At 45.5% G+C, this 16,890-nt stretch overlaps 1 protein-coding gene across 1 annotated transcript in view; it reads left to right on the top strand.

Moving 5' to 3' along the window:
* Positions 1 to 5,177: 5,177 nt before the first annotated feature.
* DAZAP2 (DAZ associated protein 2) overlaps positions 5,178 to 16,890 on the top strand; it is a 31,973-nt gene continuing 20,260 nt past the window's right edge. The window contains exon 1 of the mRNA XM_068267384.1: positions 5,178 to 5,325. Coding sequence (XP_068123485.1) covers positions 5,193 to 5,325 — 133 coding nt within the window. The 5' untranslated portion in view covers positions 5,178 to 5,192. The remainder of the gene's footprint in view (positions 5,326 to 16,890) is intronic.

The raw sequence follows: 16,890 nt of genomic DNA, 5'->3' as shown, positions 1-16,890 counted from the left end.
AGCAAAGTGCTAGCTGCGTCCAGCAAAACAAAAATTATGAAAATCGGACCAGCAGGGCCTGAGCGGCACCCTCCGGCGGCTTACCCCGTGTAACACACGGGGTTACCGCCAAGGAGGTTAAGGAGTTTAGAGGACCGCTTGAAAAGCCTTGGCAGGCTGCATTTGGCCTGCAGGCCAGCTTTGGACACCCCTGCACTATGTGGTTACTCTTCAATACTGCATACTACACTCACCTAAAGGATTATTAGGAACACCATACTAATACGGTGTTTGACTCCCTTTCACCTTCAGAACTGCCTTAACCACCTCCCTAGCGGTATGGACAGATATATCCATCCATAAATACATGCTGTGAACAGTATAAACGTGCATACACATCAATACTCTCCTACACTGTATACTAGACCCTTGCTTTACACATGTTGGCAAGTTACAGGAAAAAAAGTTTTAAAAATAAATTGTATCACTTTTTTCACAGAAATCCTGGGAAAATTGAACGACAGGGAGGTTAATTCTATGTGGCATTGATTCAACAAGGTGCTGAAAGCATTGTTTAGAAATGTTGGCCCATATTGATAGGATAGCATCTTGCAGTTGATGGAGATTTGTGGGATGCACATCCAGGGTACGAAACTCCCTTTCCATCACATCCCAAAGATGCTCTATTGGGTTGAGATCTGGTAACTGTGGGCTCCATTTTAGTACAGTGAACTCATTGTCATGTTCAAGAAACCAATTTGAAATGATTTGAGCTTTGTGACATGGTGCATTATCCTGCTGGAAATAGCCATCAGAAGATGGGTACATGGTGGTCATGAAGGGATGGACATGGTCAGAAACAATGCTCAGGTAGCCCGTGGCATTTAAACGATGCCCAATTGGCACTAAGGGGCCTAAAGTGTGCCAAGAAAACATCCCCCACACCATTACACCACCACCCCCCGCCTGCACAGTGGTAACAAGGCATGATGGATCCCTGTTCTCATTCTGTTTACGCCAAATTCTGACCCTATAGAGACTCATCAGACCAGGCAACATTTTTCCAGTCTTCAACTGTCCAATTTTGGTGAGCTCGTGCAAATTGTAGCCTCTTTTTTCTATTTGTAGTGGAGATGAGTGGTACCCGGTGGGGTCTTCTGCTGTTGTAACCCATCCGCCTCAAGTTTGTGCATGTAGTGGCTTCACAAATGCTTTGCTGCATACCTCAATTGTAACGAGTGGTTATTTCAGTCAACGTTGCTCTTCTATCAGCTTGAATCAGTTGGCACATTCTCCTCTGACCTCTAGCATCAACAAGGCATTTTCGTGCACAGGCAGCATACTGGATGTTTTTCCCTTTTCACACCATACTTTGTAAACCCTAGAAATGGTTGTGCATGAAAATCCCAGTAACAAAGCAGATTGTGAAATACTCAGACCGGCCCATCTGGCACCAACAACCATGCCACACTCAAAATTGCTTAAATCACCTTTCTTTCCCATTCTGACATTCAGATGGAGTTCAGGAGATTGTCTTCACCAGGACCACACCCCTAAATGCATTGAAGCAACTGCCATGTGATTGGTTGATTAGATAATTGCATTAATGAGAAATTGAACAGGTGTTCCTAATAATCTTTTAGGTAAGTGTAGTTTCCACATGAAAAGTAATTTACCTTTCCTGTCACTCTGGGCTCAAAGATCCCTTCTGTCACTACCTAGGTCTACCTTGCTAATGACATCACGAATCGTCCTTTTGTAGGAGGTACACATTTAAACAAACCTGAAAACTGTGGGTCATTCTGGATTATCAGCCTATGCTGGTTAACAGCCCTTTTGATCATGTGTGACTGCATAGCTCACAACTGTGCCTCCTTTGGAAGGACAGTCCCTCTTTGAGAACCCTGTCCCTCTGTCCCTCTTTCCCCCTCATTTCTCCCTCTTTCAGGACTGATGTACAGATCTGTGTAACTATATGAAAAATGCATTTAATTGACTCTAAACTTTATGGCCATCCTTTAAATTGATATATTTAATATTTTCAACTGTTAATATGAAGGATAATGAACCAGGATTGAAAGAAGCATTGTGGTTTGAATTATATAACAACATATTTTCCTAATAAACCCTTTATGGTATGCGTGATTAGGGGTGTGCCAGGGGTGTGGCTTAAGTGTCCCTCTTTCTTAACTCAAAACGTTGGGAGGTATATGACTGCTTACTGTACCTCTGTACACGAGAAATTCTCTTCCCACGGACTCTATGATTTGTACTTCTTTCTAGACCTCTCTCACGTATTACACTTTTCTCACCTCAAATATTTGTTCAGGTTTACTTTTTTATAGCCCTTACTTTCAACGTATTGATAAGTTTCTGTCCAGCTACTCTATACCTGTGACTATAGAGGAAATATGATGGGCCCTCAAAAACTGACCCTTAGCAGAGCTGGTGCTCCCATAGGGTAAGACCAGGCAATTGCCCAGGGCCCCAAGCTGCTTAGGGGCACCACAAGCCAGGGACTGTACAGGTCACAAGTTTACTGTAATGAAAATATAAGGGGCCCCACGTTATTTTTTGCTCAGGGCCCCATTTTACCTAAAACTGTCCCTGACCCTTAGGGAAACCCTTCACAACATTGAGTGCATGAATACTGTTGACACACAGTAAATTATTATGATCTGTGGTTTTGTTGTACAAACTGGCAACAAGGGCAGCATTGGCCTTGATTATCGACACATCCAGATAGCTGATAGTATAAAAATACCATTTGGCAGTCCATTTTATAGTGGGACTAGGCCTAAGGCCTAAGGACCTTCGCCATCCCCCCCCCCCCCCCTCGCTCTGCTATCCCTTTCATTAGCACACGCCTGCGCACGCACACATACACACTCCCTTCTGGAGCTGTCTTCCTCTGCTGCGTGTCATTCTCCCCCCCCCCCCCCCCAGCTCTTGGAAGGGTCTCTGCATCCCTGCACATGTACATAACGGAAAAAGCACTGACACAGGGAGATGGGACACTTGCCTATTAGTAGGTAGGATGTATCTCATAGGCTCTTGCACCATCTGATTCAGCAATTCTAGTCTTTTGCTGTAGATGTGTGAAACGGAAAAAGCACTGCCACAGGGACATGGGACACTTGCCTATTAGTAGGTAGGATGTATCTCATAGGCTCTTGCACCATCTGATTCAGCAATTCTAGTCTTTTGCTGTAGATGTGTGAATCCTTCCTAAACCGTACACTGTTTCCATAGATTTCCCTCAGTAATCTCTATAAGCAGCTTTGTGTATGCTAAAAGAAGACAAAGACAAACACTTATATAGCGCTTTTCTCCTGGCAGACTCAAAGCGCCAGAGCTGCAGCCACTAGGACGCGCTCTATAGGCAGTAGCAGTGTTAGGGAGACTTGCCTAAGGTCTCCTGCTGAATAGGTGCTGGCTTACTGAACAGGCAGAGCCAAGATTCGAACCCTGGTCTCCCATGTCAGAGGCAGAGCCCTTAACCATTACGCTGGTAGACTACCTTTGGATAGTAGCTATAGAAAGAGGCCACTGAGGATCCTTTCACACGGTGCATGTTACATTGTTAAGATCGCAACACAATGGTGTTGAATATTTGCATCATGCGTTAGATGTGCAGTGCAACCATACAGTACAGTGTACTTATTCACGCCTGTAAATGCGCATGTTGTGCACAGGCACAGCGCATGTTACATTGCAGTAAGATCACAACACAACCGTGCTGAAAATTTGCATCATACATTATATGTGCAGTGCAACCATACAGTACAATGTAATTATTCACTATGACTGGAAAAGTGCACATTGCCTGGTAAACGCACAGCAGGGGTGTAGCAATAGGTGGTGCAGAGGTAGCAACCGCATTAGGGCCCTTGGGCGAGAGGGACCCCGAAGGACCCTCTCTCAACTACAGTATTAGCTCTCTATTGGTCATGTGCTCATAATAATCACTTCTATAGATACTTTGAATAGTGGTAATCATTAACAAACTGTTCCCCATCCCCTTTTTGCACCTCTGACACGGTAGTTGCCATTGCCAGGTTTTGGTGCACCGTATCAATGGTTATGTATAGAGTGGTTGAGGGGCCCCATTGTAAAACTTGCATCGGGGCCCCCAGCTCCTTAGCTACGCCACTGACGCACAGCATGCTGTGTGTTACTCCGTCGGGACCTGCTGTTCTGCACTCAATGTGAAAGCATCATAGGAAATATCATTAATGATATAGTTTGTTGCAACAGATTATATGCAGTGGCGTAGCTTAAAAGCCGTGGGCCCCAGTCCAAGTTTATCATTGGGGCCCCACTAGCATGCTATAGAAAACAATTTATACGGCACACCAAAACCAATCAAGGACAAGCACAGTGTCAGGCTCCCTGCACACTGCAAATCCGTTTTCCGATTCCGATTCCGATTCCGTTTCCGATTCCGATTCCGTTTCCGATTTTCCTTGAATACATTCAACAGAAAAACGGATCAAAAAACGCAGCATGCAGTTAAGATTAAAAATCTGAATCGGAATCGGATGTAAAAACAGATTAAAAATCTGAATCTGAATCTGATTTGCTTGCAGTGTGCAAGAGGCCTTAATGATCACTACTATTCAAATCACCTATAGAAGAAAATAATATCAGCACAGGACTAATAAAGAGCTAATACTGTGTTTGAGGGGTGGGCCCATTGAGGCCCCTCTTGCCCAAGGGTCCCGATGCGGTCGCTACCTCTGCACCCCCTATTGCTATGCCACTGATTATATGTGAGAGGACCCTAAGGCCAGAAACCCACTAGGAGTGCTTTTCTGAGCGCTTTGTGATTTGAAAAGCTCTTGCTAATGTAATGCTATGGGTGTGATTCCACTTGAGCGATGTTATTTTATAAAAATCCCCCATAGCATTGCATTAGTAAGAGATTTTTCAAATCACTAGCGCTTAGAAAGCGCTCCTAGTGGGTTTCCGGCCTTAATCTGCACATTGTGCTTCCAATTTTCAGGATGTAATAAAAATTATTTCTAACAGTAGGTTATGAGATTTGGCCTCAGAAAGTAATCGTGTCTTATTTTTAGCTGTAGATACACATATGATGTTTTTTTTACGTATTTTATGGTAAATCCTAAACAGCCTCGAATCTCGGAGAGGCCCATAGCGAGAAGTGGAAGTGCCGCCAAGGGGGCGCTGTGTCTCTCCTGCTCGCGGACTCTATGGCTGTGCAGAGGGCAAAGCATAATAAGGAAGTGGAGAGAAGCGGAAGTGGAATCATCACCAACAACAACACGGAACAACACAGAGACAGACGCTACGATCTCAGGCTCACCGGCGGCATGAATAATAAAGGCGAGTACGGTAGGGTGGGCTGCGGGGGTTATAGAGTGTGGGGTGCGGGGAAAGGGCCCCTGTCACTGCGGTCGGTGAAGCCGGCCCGAGGCGGCAATGGCGGGGTAGGGGGGCAGGGACCCCGGGGAGCGGACTGGATGTTGGGCGCAGATGCCATTTCCTTATAAGCGGAGCGTGACTGGCTCTAGCCGTGGAGATCCCAGCATGCTTTGCGGCATCCCCAGCACTGACCCCCCCTGCACCTGCTGTGCGGGCTGGGAAAGGTGGCGGACTGCCTGTCTAGTCATCGGGGTTGCGCACAGTCTGACTACATCTGGCCGCCCAATCCTGTAGGATATTAGCCCGTCTCTGTAGCATGGAGGCCTACGTAACCGTTCTGTGCAAAGTATATAAAGTGTGCTCTTTTATGCCAAATAGAGATGGAGAGATTTAGGAGACGTCATAATGATATAGTTTAGTCGAGATTACAGTGCTTGGATGAAAAGATGTCTGCAGGATATCTGCAGACAGGTGAGCTCATATTCGCTTCACCCAATTTTCATTAATTTACAAACCCATATTAGAGGTGCTGTCATTTTGTTTAGCCCTATGAAAAAATCTGATTCTACCCCACTAATTAAGATGCCATACACTCATGGATTTTAACATTTGAATCCCTGCAAATTTGATTCATGGGTTGGAAATAGATTCCCCAAAAAAGGCAGTTCTATAGAATTTTGACCAAAAATATAGATTGGACAGGATGGAAAATTTAGGTCAATAGGCTCTATTCTCAATCACACATGCGGTAAGAGATTTTTTTTATTTTATTTTTTTTACCGCTAGATTACAGCCAGTGATAATTTCCGCATTTTTTCCACATCCACTAAAAATGTTCCCGCATGTTTCCCGCATGCGGGAACAATGTGTAAAAAGATTTGGGAAACATGCGTAATTACATAGTGAACATCCGGAAACCATGTGAGGAAAAAAGGTGGCATAAAAAAAAAATTGTCCAAAGATTTTTTTAAAGCCCAGCAAACACAGCACTCAAGACTCCAGACTCCATTTAAGTAAATGGGAAGTGAAATATATCACTAAGTACTAGTAGGTGATAAAAAAAAAAATCGGTAGTTAAGTCAGAAATAAGGCGCCCCTTTTTTTTTATGAATTTTGATTTTTTTTGCAGGAACTACCGACTTTTGCGGACTTTTACAGCATTTTTTACGCATGCGGGTAATTAATGAGTAAACTTTTACGCATGCGGTAAATGTTCATGCGTGCAATTTTGTAAATGTAATGTAAATGGTAGATTGCTGGCCCCTAGAGCTGCACAGTGCAACAATGCAGTTTGATTGATTTTTCCATAGATTCCCTGCTGGGATCTATTGGAAATTGATGTGCAGTGTGTGGTAGAAAACGATTCCTTCTGAATCAATTCTTTTCAGAAAGGAATCAATCCTTCTTGAACATTGGGTGGAAATCTATAAGTGTATGGCCAGCTTTAGTCACTGCCAGTGAATGAGATACTCGAGGGGAGTTTGATCTGACTGCATGTTTAAATTGCAGTGCCTGTAGGTAGCATAAGGCCCTGATGACAAATCTGTTAAAAATAAGCACCAATCAAGCATGTCAAACTCCCACTGAGACCTCAATGAACAACAGGTGTGCTTAGTTGCATGATTCACACTTCTACAGCTGGTCATTGCGTTAAGTGGTCAAACCAAAAGGTTTTGCAAAGTGTTGCTCAGAGTCCCTAAAGTGGCATAATGTTTGAAACTGCTTTTTATGTTAAAAACATTTAAGTTATAATCCATCCAAAATATGAGGTCTGGATGTTTGACTCATTTTCTGGCTTTTTGCTGTTTTCGGGCATACTTTGACTACGTTCATGTTTTTTCAGCTGCTTTAGGAATTTTTTTTTTCTAAAACTAGGACCATTGTGCCAACAGTGATAGGTATGAAGACTTGAAAACTTAAACAAGGTCTTGTCATTAGAATCTTTGAGATGTTTCTCACTTTTACCTGCACAGATAGAGCTTTCTACAAATAAAACATTGCCGTATGTAGCTCTTATGTGTTTTTCTGATTGCTATCTGATTTGACTTTTGGCAGTCTTGTGATGGAAAGAAAACGCATTGGAACAAAATTCTGGGCAGTTGCCAATATATAAAATCCAAATCCCTACCATGCCTAATAAAAGTGTATCACACTTTATGCAGCACTGTGCAAAAGTCTTAGGCTCTTACAAAAACATATTGTAAAGTGAGGAGATGCTTTAAGAAATTATGCTTTTCAAAATAGATTTTATGTATCAAATAAAAACCTGCAAATTGCATAAATAGAAAAAAAGAAAAAACAACTGTAAATGAAATCAATATTTAGTAAGGCAGGCCTTGTATCAGTGCTCCCAGGTACAATTGCACACAGATTTTAACCTGCTGAGCGGTCTGGACGAGCTCAGCTCGTCCAACACCGCCAGAGGCTGCCGCTCAGGCCCTGCTGGGCCGATTTGCACCAAATAAAAAGCAGCACACGCAGCCGGCACTTTGCCAGCCGCGTGTGCTGCCTGATCGCCGCTGCAGTGCGGCAATCCGCCGCGTGCAGCGGCGAAAGAGGGTCCCCCCAGCCGCCCGAGCCCAGCGTAGCCGGAACAAACAGTTCCGGCCAGCGCTAAGGGCTGGATCGGAGGCGGCTGACGTCAAGACGTCGGCTGACGTCCATGACGTCACTCCGCTCGTCGCCATGGCGACGAGGGAAGCGAAACACGGAGGGCCGCTCATTGCGGCCTTCCGTGTTATCTCTTGCCGCCGGAGGCGATCGGAAGATCGCCTCCGGAGCGCCCTCTAGTGGGCTTTCATGCAGCCAACTTTCAGTTGGCTGCATGAAATAGTTTTTTTTTAATTTAAAAAAAACCCTCCCGCAGCCACCCTGGCGATTTAATCAGAACGCCAGGGTGGTTAAAGCAATAAAAATAATGTAGGTTGAAACCAGATAATTAAATCATAGAGAATCAGCTGGTTTCTCAACGTGTGGTACTAGTGCCCCAGGAGGTACTTCTGATGGGTCCAGGGGGTACTCGGGTTGGATATAGCCAATTAAGTGTAATACATTTAGAGTCTTAAAGGAAAGGTTCAGGGAGGGTGGAGGAAAAATAAAAATCAATTTCCACTTACCTGGGGCTTCCTCCAGCCCGTGGCAGGCAGGAGGTGCCCTCGCCGCCGCTCCGCAGGCTCCCGGTGGTCTCCGGTGGCCGACCTGGCCAGGCCGGCTGCCAGGTCGGGCTCTTCTGCGCTCCAAGTCCTGGTACTTCTGCGTCCCACGCCGGCGCTCTGACGTCATCGGACGTCCGCCGGGCTGTACTGCGCATGCGCAGAACTACTGCGCATGCGCAGTACAGCCCGGCGGACGTCCGATGACGTCAGAGCGCCGGCGTGGGACGCAGAAGTACCAGGACTTGGAGCGCAGAAGAGCCCGACCTGGCAGCCGGCCAGGTCGGGTCGGCCACCGGAGACCACCGGGAGCCTGCGGAGCGGCGGCGAGGGCACCTCCTGCCTGCCACGGGCTGGAGGAAGCCCCAGGTAAGTGGAAATTGATTTTTATTTTTCCTCCACCCTCCCTGAACCTTCCCTTTAAGGCCCAAACCCACTATGCGATTTTTAGACAACTGCCAATGTTTTTTTTAAGCAATCATTTCTACAATCTCGCGATGTGGGAACAGGCGAGGGAATATTCGAATGACGCCTAGCATTGCATCAGTTCTTTAAGATCGCCGACTACTCCTGCACAAAGTACCATGATCGCTTGAACATTTGTGCTGTTGCGTATACCTGATGGCTGGATCATGGAGTGCTTGTCGCGGGACGTCGCTGTGATCCATCTTCCTGGGTGGGGAGTAGGGTTTTCAGTTTCAGTTCGCTCCAGCTTACATCCACACACCCACCCAGCAACTTCTGAACTGGCAGGCAGGTAGAGATCCAGTATCACTGCAGTCACATGACAATTGGGAGCTCTAGTGGCCAGTTTAGAAGCTGACACAGGGACTGGAGTTGGAGTGAGGATAGATAGTTATCTGGCAAGCTCTAACGTGCCATCTGAATTGGGGGGGGGGGGGGGGGGGAATCAACTAATTGATGGATTGCAGCTTCTGTCCTATTTTTATGCAAAAAATGTGTGTCTCTTATGCTCGGGGATGTATGGTATGTTTATTTTGAACTATTCACTACATTATTTTTGCATTCCAACTGTGCAGCAATTTTTCACAAGTTTCTAAAAACCTATACATTTATTGTGTAAGTGTTCGTGTTCTCCCCAGTAAATTGTCAATCTAGTCTTATGTTGCAATCACAGGTGATCTCTGTATTCCCTGGGGCTGCAGCCTCCACATTCCATGTTAATGACCTGGCACCCTTAGAACCTAATTAAGGGCGTGTGTCCTGGAATCCTCCACGGTGCCACCTCTTACACGGGGGTGTGAGACAGGCAGGAACAGTGTTCCAGTGGTTCCTAGTGACTATACCAGCTAAAGTATAGTGTTTGACTTTATCCATCATATAGGTTATAGGATCTTTATACTGTTGTGAGAGTTATCTTTTATTTAAAAAAAAGTCCATCAAATTTCACAGCACTGTACAGGTAGTCCCTGACTTACGAACGACCCGCCGATACGAACGGCATGGATTCTGTGTTTCCATGGGGACAAGCCAATTTTTTTTTTTTTCAACTTGGACTTGTAGTTTTTGAAAAAGTCGATTTTAAAAAAAATTCAAAGAAAAAAATGGCTTTTAAACATGCATGTACAGAGAGCAGATGTGACACAGAGGGGGACACTGGAGGCACAGAGGAGGTACAGGGGACAGAGATGGCACAGTGCTCCGACGTAAGAACAGATTCAGGTTAAAGGGGAATTTCAGCCTAAACAAACATACTGTCATTAAGTTACATTAGTTATGTTAATTAGAATAGATAGGTAATATGTTTTACCCACCCTGTTTTAAAAGAACAGGCAAATGTTTGTGTTTCATGGGGGCTGCCATCTTTGTCATGATGGCAGCCATCTTTTTGGTTGAAAGGAGGTGACAAGGAGCAGGAGACACAGTTCCAACTGTCCTGTGTCCTGATAACCCCTCCCAGCTGCACACGCTAGGCTTCAAATGTCAAATTCAAAATGTGAAAAAAAAATTTGCACCAAAACAGCAGAACGAGAGCAACAACAACAGAAATCCCATCATGCTTTGCAAAGCATCAGGGGAAAAAAGCCCGGGCAGTTTTCTGCTGTGCAGCTTAAAATGAGGCTTGGATAAGAGAAACAAAGTTCTGATGCTGTGAAACACCAGGCCTTTTCAGTGCTGCTGAGTCGATTTTTAGTCCGGAGGTTCACTTTAAGAACGAACCTACAGTCCCTATCTTATTTGTTAACCGGGGACTACCTGTATACAATTCAGAAGGGGTTCCAACTTTAACTTTTAATACAAAAGCTATGAGTGAGCTCCCCTCAGTCATTTTCACATACATCCATTTTTGTTTACACATCTTGTGCAGCTTTCAAAAGATAATTTTTTTTTTTATTTTTTTTTTGCACTGTTGAAGATATGTGAATGTCAATAGTGCTGACTCACTGCTTTTCCTTGCTTTGCCACTCAAGTCTAAATACTTACTCTCAACAGCGCTTGAAGTGAAATATAACCTTTTAGCGTCTGAAGTAAGCTTCAGGTGTTACTTCGATTTATAAGCCTACAGCAGGGATGTTGAACTCCAGTCCTCAGGGGCTCTGTATGCTTGGCATGTTTATATACAAATGCTACCTTTTTACTCAGAAAATATTCTCTTGATTTGTCTTGATTAGCATTGTGATCTGCCTGACACTGTAAGTAAAGGCCCATACACACGTCGGATTTTTTCAAACGACGGGTCGTTTGGACTCCAAATCGGGCGTGTGTACAGTCTGTCGTTCAGCGGTCTTGAGTGATCCGCCTGGCACAACTTTTCAAAGTTAATGTTCATAATTACTATTATTTTTTATGGGATTTCCAGAAGTCCTCCAGGACAGGACTAATGAGAGAAAGCTCTACCTCATAGGGACATCTGATAAAGAATAGTTTAAAAGGCCTCCCCCAGCTTGCACCTTTTTGGATTCAAATGAGGAAATTTTGCCACAAACTTCTGACAGTCAAATGCACAGTTTTTATTGACTGGTTTCCATCCAAGAAAAATTCTGTCTGCCATAATCAGAATTGGGCTCTGTGTACCCCCTTCCCTGTGAGGGTCTGAAACAAGTCATGTCTAAAAAGACTAATGCTAGGTACACACTGAATTTCTCGTCAGATCGTCGGGTCAAAATTTCCGACATGTCTGTTGTGCTCCTGATCAATTTTGTGCAGTAGTGATCTGAAACTCGATCCCATTATGGGAAGCAGATTGGACATTTTGGGAATTATCGTTTCTACCTGTCAATCTGATGGGAAATTTCTGCCCTCAACCATCGTTTCTGCATTTTGCAGTACCCTGTGAATTGCAAATAAAGTCCTTGCTCCATCATTGACCACAGTCCCTGAAAAATCAGACTCTACATGAGTGCCCCTATCTACAAGACTTGCATCCATGTCGTCACTTACATTTGATGAGGACAAATCGATTCTACCCTCACTCAGGGCTGGTGCACACCAGATCAGTTCTGGAGCGTTTTTTAAAACACTTGCAGGGGGAAAACCGCTTGGCTAATGAAAGTAAATGGGCTGCTGCACACCAGAGTGGGTCGTATTTCCCCAAAACGCAAACTCCTGTCCTGCAGCATTTTTTAGATATCTGAGGCGCTTCTACCTCAATGTTAAGTATAGGAAAGTGGAAAACCGCTCTGAACAACGTTAGATCAGAGCAGTTTTTCAAGCGGTTTGGTTACAGAAGCTGTGCAGTAACAGCTTTACTGTAACAAGATATAAAATCTCTGAATTGCTCTGAAAATCTGCTTCACAAACCTCTAGCGTTTTGCGGATCTGATAGAGGTTTTTGGTGTGCACTGGCCCTAAGATTGTGTCCACCATTCTAGGGTAATTGAAAACATACTAAAACTGTTCTATCCATAGACTCCATTATCATGTCCCATTGGAATAGGATACATTGTAGTGCTCTGCTTCTTGCTTGGGCCCGTTTTATCGGTGGGATGAAAGATATTTTAATTTTCCCAGCAGAGACATGGCCTATCTGAGTTAAGGGTTTTTTTTTTCTCCTGAAAACCAAGAGCTGTCCCCATAACTGCATGTGCACACTATTACCTAGTGGTAAAAATGATGTCTGCTCCACTGAATCAAAAACTATTCCCAGAAAACACTGGTATTTTTCCTATACAAAATGTATATACTGCATGCCATGCCAAGCAGCTGCGCAGAGCTTGTGGTTTGCAGATATTGGCGCTCACTTACAAGAAATTGATTCTGCTGATCATGTGGGTATAGCTGGCCATACACTAGGCCGATTCCCTGCCGATCGACAGCAGATTTGATCACTGGGATCGAATCTGCTGTCACATCGTTCACGCTGCACGCTAAATTTCGATCTATTTCGTCCCGAAATAGATCGATCACTCCGTGCGGTTAATTACCATCGATCGCCCGCGGGTAGGGAGTGCGTCGCTAGCGGCGTTGGAGTGCCCGACGACCAACGCAATAGAGTGGCAATACATTACCTGCTCCGCCGGCGCGACTCACCCCGGTCACCGCTGCTCCGTCTCCGCTCTGGTCTGGTCTCCGGGTCTGGCATGCTTCACTTCTTCTAGCCCGGCAGGAAGTTTAAACAGTAGAGGGCGCTCTACTGTTTAAACTTCCTGCCGCGCAGGAAGAAGTGAAGCATGCCGGGCCCGGAGACCAGAGCGGAGAAGACAGCGGAGACCTGGGGACTGGAGTCGCGCCGGCCAGAGCAGGTAATGTATGCAGCACCACCACCTCCACAGATTGTGAACGGTTCACAATCTGTTTGCAGTAAGGGCAGCCATACGATCCCTCTCTGATCAGATTCGATCAGAAAGGGATCTATCTGTTGGTCGAATCTGATGGCAAATCGACCAGTGTATGGCTACCTTAGGAGTCTATTCCTTGCAGGCAGAGAACTCGGTCAGGCTCCCCAGAGCCATGATAGGATAAGCTGTGTGTCCAGTGAAGTGCTGCTGATGCTTATCATGACAGATCAGGAGGGCTGGCTCCAACAAAAACACTAAATGCCTGACACACATATACAGGACTGTAGAGCTCACATTATACTGCTGCTCTCCTGTATCCAGGCTGTGTATTGAGCGTGACTTGCTGGTGTCATGTGCGCTGCTCTTAGGGCTTACATTCGGGGGGGAATGTCTTATATTTCAAGCATGCTAGGAATTCCTGCTAGGGCTTATTCTCAGGGGATGTCTTAGGGGAAACAAGCTAGGTGTCCTCAAAACTATAAAAATATAAAGGCCCATGTTCAATTACCTTTGCTCCTGATTTCTCTCAAAACTCAAAAACTACTAAAAATAGGGTAAACAATATCAAACTTATTTTGTGTGTTATTGCTCTCTCTCTATGGGCTGGTGCACACCGAGCGGCTTTTTCAGCGTTTCAGCGGATTTGCTTGGTCAATGTATCTCAATGGGGTGGTGCACACCAGAGCGGGAGGCGTTTTGCAGAAACGAAAAATGCAGGAGTGAGGCATTTTTTGGATTTCGGATGCGTTTCTGCCTCAATGTTAAGTATAGGAAAAACGCAAACCGCTCTGAAAAACGCCTGTTCAGAGCGGTTTTGTGCCGGCGTTTTTGTTACAGAAGCTGTTCAGTAACAGCTTTACTGTAACAATATATGAAATGTACTATACTGAAATCCGCTAAGGCAATCCGCAAAACGCTAGCAAAATGCCATAGAAAACTAAGAAAAAGCGTTTCAAAATCTGCTAGCATTTTGCGGATCTGCTAGCGGGTTTTGGTGTGCACCAGGCCTATAAGGTGGAAAAACATCCCTGTGAGAGAACTCCAGGGAAGGACTTAAATAAGGGCCAAAGAATCTCTAAACATTTTAAATGTAACTCTCATTTCATATTGAAATGTTTAGATAATTCTTAAGGGGCCCAAACACTGGTCGATTTCAGCGATTGCAAATCGATGCACGATCGAATGATCAAAATCACCTGCAAATCGATCAATTCATTCTGAAATCTATTGGTAATCTGTTCCTAGTGTGGGGCACACATCAGACAGATTCCTTTCAGATTCGACCTGACAGGCATCTGACAGAAATCTATCTGATGGTCGAATCTGCTGCAAATATAGAAGTGTATGGCCACCTTTAGTGATACAGTACTTCCGTCGTTACTTTATTAGCATAGCCAAGACATAAAGGTTTCAGGTAAGAGAAGGATAAAGTTTTTTTTCCTCACACTCCAACAGCTGGTGCTTATCATTCTGGCATCGGGCAGTTTGGTGCAGGGAGAGCCGAATGACTGCTCTCCCTGCTGCTACTAAACTCGTCGGTGGCGTATTCCCTCCAAGTTGTTGTAGCAACTTGGAGAGAGATGTTATTCGGGGTCTGGCAAATGCCAGAGCCCCAAATTACCATTACACGGGGCAGCATTGCTGCTATGATGGCACTCAGCACCGAAATGAACTTTTTTTTTTTTTTTTTTTTTTTTTTTTTTTTTGGTTTTTTTTAAATTTATTTTTTAACTTTTTGGGGACCGACGTAGGTTGAATCTACGTCCAGCAGGTGGTGCTGCCGTCCTGACTGGACGTTGATTTAACGTCCGCGCTAACGCACTGTCCAGACGCGATCGTGCGCACCGGAGAGGGGAGATTAAGCAGTCATGACAGCTGACCTCTCCCCTCAGTGATCAGCAGCCATCGCATATCTGCTGATCACGTGATCACTATGATCGCCGGCGGATCACAGTGATCACTTTGACAGCTGCAGCGGCAGGGGGGAAAGAAGAGAATCCACTCACCTCCCTGCAGTTCCTGGGACGATTGCCACTCACCACCGCTCTTGCCGGCATCTCTGCTCGTTGTGACGTAAGTCCCGGGCTGCGGCTTGATGACGTCAGTACGAGCGGGGATGTGGGAGAGAGCGGTGGTGTCTGCAGCGGCTCATCGCTGGAGCCTGGAAGGTGAGTCAAAGCTGCTGCTGAAAGGGGGGGACACCTGGCCACAAAGGGGGACACAGCCCAGAAAGCCCAGCAACAGGATCTGGCTGCCTGACCCCAACCCCTCCCCCCCCCCCCAAACGCGCACCCCTCTCTCCCATGGAAAAGTGCCTGGTCCTCAAGGGGGGGGGTGTTAGGCGGCCTGTCCTGAAAGGGTTAATGAACTGCTTTGACAACAACGATGTTTGGTCTTGTGTGGATTTGTTTGGAGCTGTTCCAGTGTCCTAAAAGGGCCCATACACCTAATGATTTTCCCGCCAATATACAGCAGATTCGATCACTGTGGTCAAATCTGCTGTGAAATCGTTGTGCAAATGCTGACTGAATGATCGTTTTCCGTCCGAAACCGATCATTCCCGTCGATCCGTCCATGCGGAAGATATTGCTCGTCTGCCTGTGGGTCGGAAGTGCGTCGATGGCGGCGTTCGAAAGTCCGACGACTGATGCTAGCGGAAATACATTACCTGCTCCGCCGGCGCGTGTCCCCGCTGCTCCTTCTCCGTTGGGTTCCGGCATGCTTCCCTTCTTCCTGTCCCGACAGGAAGTTTAAACAGAGCGCCCTCTACTGTTTAAACTTCCCTGGACAGGAATTGAAGCTGGAGCCGAGCGCGGAGAAGAAGACAGCGGAGACCAGGGGACTCGCGCCGACCGGATCAGGTAATGTATGCAGTGGCGGCAGCTTCACAGATGGTGAATCGATTTCATGCTGAAATCGATTCACAAGCTGTTTGCAGTAAAGACAGCTATACGATCCCTCTCTGATCAGATACGATCAGAGAGGGATCTGTTGGTCGATCTGATGGCAGTGTATGGCCACTTTAAGAAGTAAAACCAAACTGTACTTCCATAAGTAAACAGAGGACAGTAACAGGATTCTCACAAACCTCTCCTTCTGCACTCTGAGGGCCCTTTTACACTTAATGAGTTTTAATGTGTTCTGTTCTTTTGTGTTTTTGCATCCGCAAAAAAGTATGCTGCATGCTTTTTTTTGCAGATACTAAAATCTTTTTCACAATGCACTGCTATGAAAAGTAAAAAAATGCATTAAAACCCAACGGAACACATTAAGTGTAAAAGGGCATTTGAGGGCTGGACCCTGGCCGTAAGTGGGGGGGGGGGGGGGGGGGGAGTGATGCTGCGGTAACACTGGGGTAAGAACGCAAAATATACACACCGTCTATAATATATGCAGTGTTCCTAGCATTTTATATACAGCCTAATATAAAAAGGCAATGTGTCCCTGGCAGGCAGTTCCTTAAATACTAGTGTTCATCACTCACCTGGCAGTCTTTCTATCCCTTTGCCAGAATTCATCTAAAAATCTTTCAAGGATATTGGATGTTTTTACTTTCAGGGTCCTGGATGAGCTGCCGTTAGCTCTAAAGCTAAAGCTCACCTCCAGCAATAGAACGCCATCTAAACTCAGTGCAG

This window comes from Hyperolius riggenbachi, chromosome 2 (assembly GCF_040937935.1).
Source record: "Hyperolius riggenbachi isolate aHypRig1 chromosome 2, aHypRig1.pri, whole genome shotgun sequence".
Taxonomy (NCBI): Eukaryota; Metazoa; Chordata; class Amphibia; order Anura; family Hyperoliidae; genus Hyperolius; species Hyperolius riggenbachi.
The sequence above is the reverse complement of the archived record's forward strand: the minus strand, read 5'-3'. Positions and strand labels throughout refer to the sequence as shown.